Source organism: Mus caroli, chromosome 8 (genome assembly GCF_900094665.2).
Source record: "Mus caroli chromosome 8, CAROLI_EIJ_v1.1, whole genome shotgun sequence".
Taxonomy (NCBI): domain Eukaryota; kingdom Metazoa; phylum Chordata; class Mammalia; order Rodentia; family Muridae; genus Mus; species Mus caroli.
Genome location: NC_034577.1, coordinates 18,514,151 through 18,521,764, shown reverse-complemented (window position 1 = coordinate 18,521,764; position 7,614 = coordinate 18,514,151). Strand labels below are relative to the sequence as shown.

The window sequence follows — 7,614 nt, the reverse complement described above, 5'->3', positions numbered from 1 at the left end:
GAGGAAGGGAGAGAGGGAGAGAGAGAGAGGAGGGAGGGATGGAGAGAGAGAGAGATAGAGAGAGAGAGAGAGAGAGAGAGAGAGCATGTGCTTGTGTGCATGTGTGTGCATATATACATATATATCCAAGATTTTATATTTAAATATGCACATATGACATATATTATATGCATATAGGTATATACACATATGTATTATATACATATACACACACAAACATACACACATATATGTGTCACACACACACATACACATACATGACTTATATCCGAATTAAATATACCAGGGGGTACGTTACATTTTATAATAATAGACAACATAAACCCAGAATGGGGACATGATAGGACATATTCACAGAGTTTAATTGCATGACACAGAAGCTCTTAGTAAAGCCTACCAAGGATCATGTCAGTTCCTCAAAAACAAAATACAGTTCTAAAAAGTTTCCTCAAGGTCATAAAGCATGCTGAATTATTTTTGAAAAAAAAAATTCCATTACTTGTGCTGAAGTGGGAGAAGCAGCTGTTCTTTCAGTAATGCTAGGCACATTTGGAAGGTTCAAGATGCATAAATGTCAAGGAGACTTTGGAGATAAGATAAAATATACATCAGTCTGCCTTTTTGGAGATAAATAACAGGTCTGGCTTTAATGATCTTGCAAAAACAAGTCCACAGGAAGGACCCAAGAGTCGGAACAGAGAAAGAGTGGGAACAGAAATAGTGGAAACAAACAGAGAAGGGACAGAAACAGGACAGGAGTGTGAACAGGGAAGGAGTGTGAACAGGGAAGGAGTATGAACAGGGAAGGAGTTTGAACAGGGAAGGAGTATGAACAGGGAAGGAGTGGGAACAGGGAAGGAGTGTGAACAGGGAAGGAGTGGGAACAGGGAAGGAGTGGGAACAGGGAAGGAGTGTGAACAGGGAAGGAGTGGGAACAGGGAAGGAGTGGGAACAGGGATGGAGTGGGAACAGGGATGGGGTGGGAACAGAGTACCTACTTGGTCTGATGCTTTGATCCTTGCAGATGTGCATGATATTGTTCTATGGAGTTGAGCGACACACTGCACGTGGTACATCTGTAAGTACGTCTCAGACCTGTAAGTGACAGACAGGCTTGGTTAGCTGCATCTTACCATCAGTCCTGATGATGAATGAATTGTCGAATTTCCACAGAGGCAAGCTCTGAGTATCAGAGAAGACTCCTGGGTTCCCTGCTACAAGGCCACTCCTGCCCCTCCTTCCCAGAGCCCAGCCACCAGACTCAACAGAAGTGGGAATGTGCAGGGATTTGGACTCAGATTGTCCTATTTATAGATGGCTGAAGCAACTCTAAACTCCTCAAGATAAATTCCCCCGCAGCCCTGCGCACAAGTCTCATAGATATAGTTTTAATCTCTACAGTAACATTATAAACAAACAAACAAAAAAAAACTGCCGGGCTTGGTGGCGCACGCCTTTAATCCCAGCACTTGGGAGGAGAGGCAGGCGGATTTCTGAGTTCGAGGCCAGCCTGGTCTACAAAGTGAGTTCCAGGACAGCCAGGGCTACACAGAGAAACCCTACCTCAAAAAACAAAAAACAAAACAAAACAAAACAACAAAAACAATAAACTGTCGCACTCCTTTGCCATCTCCATTCCTAAACAGAACTGAAGTGTAACACTAGATATTACTAACTTATGCTCAATATTAGGACTGTTTTATAAAATCAAGTAACCAATAGGAAAGAAAAAAGCAATCAATTCTTGGTTAGTCTGACTGCCCATCAGAGTTAAGAATATCTATGAGTCTTCTGTTTACTTCCTTGCCTCATTAACAAAGCATCAGCATTGGGTTAGGCACTAGGAATTCCAAAATAGAAAAGGAAAGCTTTGCTTTTAAGGTGTTGAGCAAAATCTTGAGTATTTATGAGCACTGATTTATCCAAAGGTAAGTTGGTATTGTTGGACAGCATTATCTAGGTCACATTAAACCTCTGGTACAGCGGAGGTGCACAGTGGTCCACATTCCTCCTCCTGCTGTATCCCCAAGAGAGGATGGGGAGGAAGGGAAAGCTAATACCGAATCCTATAAGCCAGGAGCCCACACTACTCAGTTTGAGACCCTTGTAAAGACAGGCGAGTCTGTGCTAACTTGTATGGTCTCTGTGAAGTAGCTTGTCATTCGCTATTGCTTCCACAGCTTCCACACTGCATTCTCAGCCTTGAAGGAATCAGGGAGAACATAGTGGGGGGAAAAGAAAGAAAAAAGTCCCAGGGGACGACCACAAAGCCCCAGGAGGGAAAACAAAGAACTCTAGCACACACTTCTTCAAGATAAGCAAGCAGTAGGCATATCTGCTTTGCCCTGGAAACGTTAGTGGGGATTTTCCATGTCTGTGGAGGAGCAAAGGACTTCTTGAAATTGAAAATTCAGACCCTGGGAGAACGACCCCCACAGAGGCAATGGGAAGGAGATGTATAAGGAGAGGAGAGCTGCTTCCAGAGTCTGACATCAGATGATTAAAAATAGTAGAATCATCAGTCAGACCTGCCCTTACATGTAGGATGTGAGGTCAGAGCCAAGATCCAAGCAAAGAGCAGAGTAGGGGCTCAACCTCAAACACCTGCCCATGAAAAGCTTCTACAGCCATGATTCTCAAGCTCCCGTTGCTGCGGCCCTTTAATGTTACAGTTCCTCATGTGGTGGTGACCCACAACCACATGCTACTTCATAACTGTAACTTTGCTACTGTAATGAGTCATAACACAAACATCTGATATGCAGGATGTCTGCTATGAAACCCTATGAAAGGGTCATTTGACCCCCCAAAGCAGTCTCAACATGTTGAGAAACATTGTTCTATAGGTTCTGTTGAATAAATCTAAGCACAGGGCTAGGAGATGTTTCAAACCAGAACTCCATTCTTTAAAAACAAACAGTCTAAAACCAAACCAAACCAAACCACACCACAACAACCCTCCCCCCACCCCACCCCCAGTTCTCTGTTTTGTCTCTTCTTTAAAACTTGACTTAGTCACAGGAATGGTGGATCTGAGGAATGAAAACCAAGCTGCTCCATTAAAAAGAGCTGAGCTTGCACTGCCTCCCGACTTCCGAAAGATTATCCTCTTCCCCAAACCCAGAGGCTATAAGTTATCACAGCCAGTATAGAAGTTGTCAGGACGCTTATCCAGGCCTGATCCATTCTGCTCTTTTATGCATAGAATCAAAATATGAAATCCGGCTTCAGGCAGTAACTCCCTCCAGAGGTCTCCATCAATCTTTTCATAATAAACAGTAACTGCCGCGTGTGAGTCCTCCTTAGAGTGCACACTAATCAAAGGGTTCCTTGTAAAAAAAAATGGAGACTCAGTTTGGCAATAGGTATAAATATTTATGTTTAAAACTGGGAACTTTTAAGAACATCAACAAATCTGAAAAAAAAATATTCTGACCTGCTACTTTCCACAAGATTTCTTGTGCTCTGCAGCCAAACCAGGGCATGGGCAGGGAATATCAGGTACTTTCTTGCAGAACAAACTACAGGGGTAAGAAGTGGGCATAAACAAGAACAAAACCAGAGGGGTCGAGGGAACCTCCCCCACACAAGACATGGCATTCTCGGTGGGAACTGTGGGCTTTATTAATACTTAGTTGAAATCCTAACTACTTTGGAATTATATGGCTCTTTTCCCTCCAGGAACTACTGAATCTAATTATTAAATCAAAAATGTCAACCTCCTCACTGAATCCATTTCAGCATAATAGCACATTAACAGCATCCCGAAGCCCTGGAGTGGAGTGGGAACAAGACAGACAGTATCTGACTTGGAGGAGCTTCTTGAAGACACATCAGGCTGTATTTATAGTTCCCAGCACGGTGTTTATAACAGATGGGTCTTGAGAGGTCAGCAGAATGTGTCTCCTCAATGTGTCTTTTCAAGACCAGTAAAACTGGAGTCTACACTGCTTCTGCTACAATCACTGCACATTAGAGAAGCACCTCCGAGCCCGTCTTATGGTGCCAGGGATTTTGCTGAATGCTGAGAGCATTGGAAATAATAAGACACTGTTTGTTTCCTTATGGAGCTAGTTGGGGAGAAAGACAAACAATGTATTGATGCCCCTTGAGTTCTTGGCACAGAGAGGGCTCTCCTAAGGCCACATTAGGGAAGCTACTTTTGCACTGAACAGTAGTCAACAGAGACTCACAAGTGGTCCAAGCACTGAGACCAGTGATGGTGTCATGCTCCACCCTAAATATGACCCAGTGACCTCCAAGGCTGAGGGAACATCATGGAAGAGGAGGCAGAGGAAGAATGTGAGTGTCAGAGGCTGGGGAGGACTTTCTTGAAACAGTGTTTTCTGGACTCAAGGCACCTGTGGCTATTTGAATAAGACCTGAACAGTATCTAGCATGGATAGGGAGCAAGGGTTCTCAAGGATCCACCCCTGGATGAGGAATTATTGGAAGTTATTGTCTTCTGGGGAAGGGAAAATCTATTTTATATGGTCTTTGATAGGTTGGCCTTGGTCCAAGGTATGGGCTCACACTCCTGCCCATGTGGGGATCCCTAATTGGAATCAGTGGGTTCCATGAGGAGTCTGATAAGAACAGGATGCTAATCTGCTTGCAAAGGGATGCTGAGTAAGGAGTGACCCAGGGAGAGGAGACAGCACATGGAGGGCAGAGGAGGAAGTGGCTCATAGTGAAAAGTGATCAAACAAAAGGAAAGTGAAAAGATGAATTAAAAAGCCAAACAGCCTTGCCAAGAAAGGATTTAGCATCCACCTGGATACCATTTGAAACCCAAGGAAGACCAAATATATGCCCATAAACAAAGCCTAGCCACACAGTATGCCTGCACATTTGAATTGCTGCATAAAGTTTTCAAGGTGAGGAAAAACAAAAGCAAGTCAAATTAAACCCTATACTGAACTAAGTTTGAGATCCATAGCAAAACACAGTGACATGAACATCAGAATAGATAAATACGGCACTAGCCAAATGATACCAGGCTTGACGGCCACCATCTGTGGCTCAGGTCTCCGATGTGGAAAGAAGAGACGCATGTCGTGAACGTCCTCTGACTTCACATGTGCACTATGATGTGCATGCATGCTCACATACACACACACACACAATAATATGTGCACACTCATATACACACACAAACACACACACTCACATATACACATTCATACACATGGCACCACTAAAGTAGATATTATATCTTAGTGTTCATAACATGCATGGAATTCAAGCAAAGGATGACGGGGAACAGAAGACCATTACTGAAGAATGATCTTATTTTATATGAAATAGTGCAATTTTAAATCTAAAGCAATGATAGTCCCAAATGCACTTTTACACTAATTACTAAAATGTAAAGAGCTAAGGGCAGAGAAAATAATGCAAAGTGGTAAACATTTCTATTAGCCCACAAAGAAATGTAATGAAGGAATAGAAAACAGAAAACATGGAACTGTGGGAAAGTGGCAGTCTGTGTACACCCACACATGCAGCACATGCTCTACACATGTATACCACATGCTACATTGAGGGAATCGGGTGTGGCCACATGGGCCAAGATGGCGCCCAGGCCCCATGAACCCCACATGTTTACTGCCTTGCCCAAACATGTGCAGTGAAACTGCATGTGTAAGCTGCCTGCCAAGCTAGACTATTCCTCGTGATCCGGATCTGTCAGCCTATCTGTGACCGACCTGAGCTCGTGCTTGGAGCGTGTGTGATTCTGATTGGATGAGGTGGCGTGGAGCGAGATGAGGTCGGTTGCCGCGAGTATAGGAGAATTGCCCTTGCCCTAAGTGGAGAGAGCTGTAAGAGAAAAAGCTGCAAGTAAAAGAAGAAGCTGCTGCATGAACCCGACTTGGTGTTCATGTCATTCTTGTATCTGTGGGTTGGAGACTGCGGCACTACATATATACCACAAACATATATACCACACATACACACACACAGCCATTCATAACCACACATGTACCCCCTAAACGCACACACCACCCCTCCCTTATACACATGTAGGTGGAAAAATAAAAATAGAAAACAGATGGAACACATTGGAAACAAAGTGATAAAAGTAATCGTATTAATAATTACATTAAATATAAATACGTTTAAAAAAATCTCAAAATGCTGAAATCGTCAGAGTGGATAAAAACCAAGACCCAAATATATCAAACATACACTACATTCAAAGGCAGACATTGTGTGTTTAGTGATGAGAGCTAAAGAGGCCAGAATTGATTCATTAGAACAGTAAGTGGAGAATTAAAAGAGTCGGAACTGAATCATTAGAATAGGAAGTTAAGAGAGTGTAGATGCTTCTGCTCATGTCTGAACGGACTTCATAGCAAGGCATTTCCCAGACATGAACAGAACTTGGAATGTCAGAGAGCTAATAAGAGCTTAATATAAAATCTGATCAAAAACCAAAGGAAGAAAGAGTCAAGACCACAATGATAGGGGATGTTCACATCTCTCTGTTGGTAGATAGAAAAACAGGATAAAAATAAACAGCGCCTAGAGAACCGGAGCAAAAGTATCATCCATCTTGTACGAACTAATTTATATCTGGAACTCTACCTCTGCAAGTGTTCACTGAGACACACCCATGTGCAGTATGTGCTGGGCTCCTGTCAACCTGTAAACTTAAATTATGTTTGTGGAGGGAGTTTTGACGACAATTCAATTAAATTGGAGATAAATCACAAGAAGATTTGCAAAGCATCTAAAATATCTCTAAATCACTCCCTCAGAGAAAAGCCGAAGTCGGCTTGACCCAAGGAAAGAAAACAGTACAGATACAGTTGTGAAGGTTGTAGAGAGATTTATAGTCTCAGTCCTAAAAGCCTAGAAGTTTTCAAGCACTTATACCAATCTGAAGCAGAGGGGAAATTGTAAGTCACAGGAACCAAGGACAGGGAAACATCCATATAAAAACTAATAAAACCAAAGTATACTCTTTGAAAAGGTGAATTCAAAGTTGCTCCCACGTACCTTAAGTGGAAGATTAAAAACAAACTAACTAATAAGCAAGCAAACAAACACACACACACATACCTCCCAATGAGAGTAGACCCTGGTATAGACCGTATGGGCCAATTTAAAATGGCAGTGTAGGAACATTGTGAGCGTTTAGTATTCAGATAAATTTTAGAATATGCATGAGTCAGGCACGAGTACCAGAGCTAAGTAGACAGCCACTCAATAACAGACATGAATCTGTTGTCGAGATTTTCCTATATAAAAAGATGGAAGCCCAGAGGGTTATTCTGCAAAATTCCATCAAATGCTAAGGGAGTTCTTAAGGTCAACTTTGCAACACACTCTTGGCAGATGAGGGGAGGAAAAGCAGCAACATGTGCAGAGGAGGAACCTTCTGAAGTCTCTGCATCCAGGGTCAAAATTCCCAGCTATGAAATATCTATAGCTAAAATGACATTCAGTGCTAGAATTGAAGTTGTCGCTGATGAAGAAAAGAAGCCAATTACTTTCAAATTATTTTCTAGACCTGTAGCACCATGTATCTTTGTAATTTCAACCATTTTATCCAAAATAAACCTCCAGCAGAAACATAAATAAAAAAGAAAAAGAAAGGAAGAGAAAATA

The 7,614-nt window shown here is 42.3% G+C and overlaps 1 protein-coding gene across 2 annotated transcripts in view; it reads right to left on the bottom strand.

Annotated features, from left to right (window-relative positions):
- Zmat4 (zinc finger matrin-type 4) overlaps positions 1 to 7,614 on the bottom strand; it is a 379,134-nt gene that overhangs the window by 46,604 nt on the left and 324,916 nt on the right. For both annotated transcript variants that reach the window (XM_021170888.2, XM_029480293.1), the window contains exon 6: positions 999 to 1,095. In XM_021170888.2, coding sequence (XP_021026547.1) covers positions 999 to 1,095 — 97 coding nt within the window. The remainder of the gene's footprint in view (positions 1 to 998; positions 1,096 to 7,614) is intronic.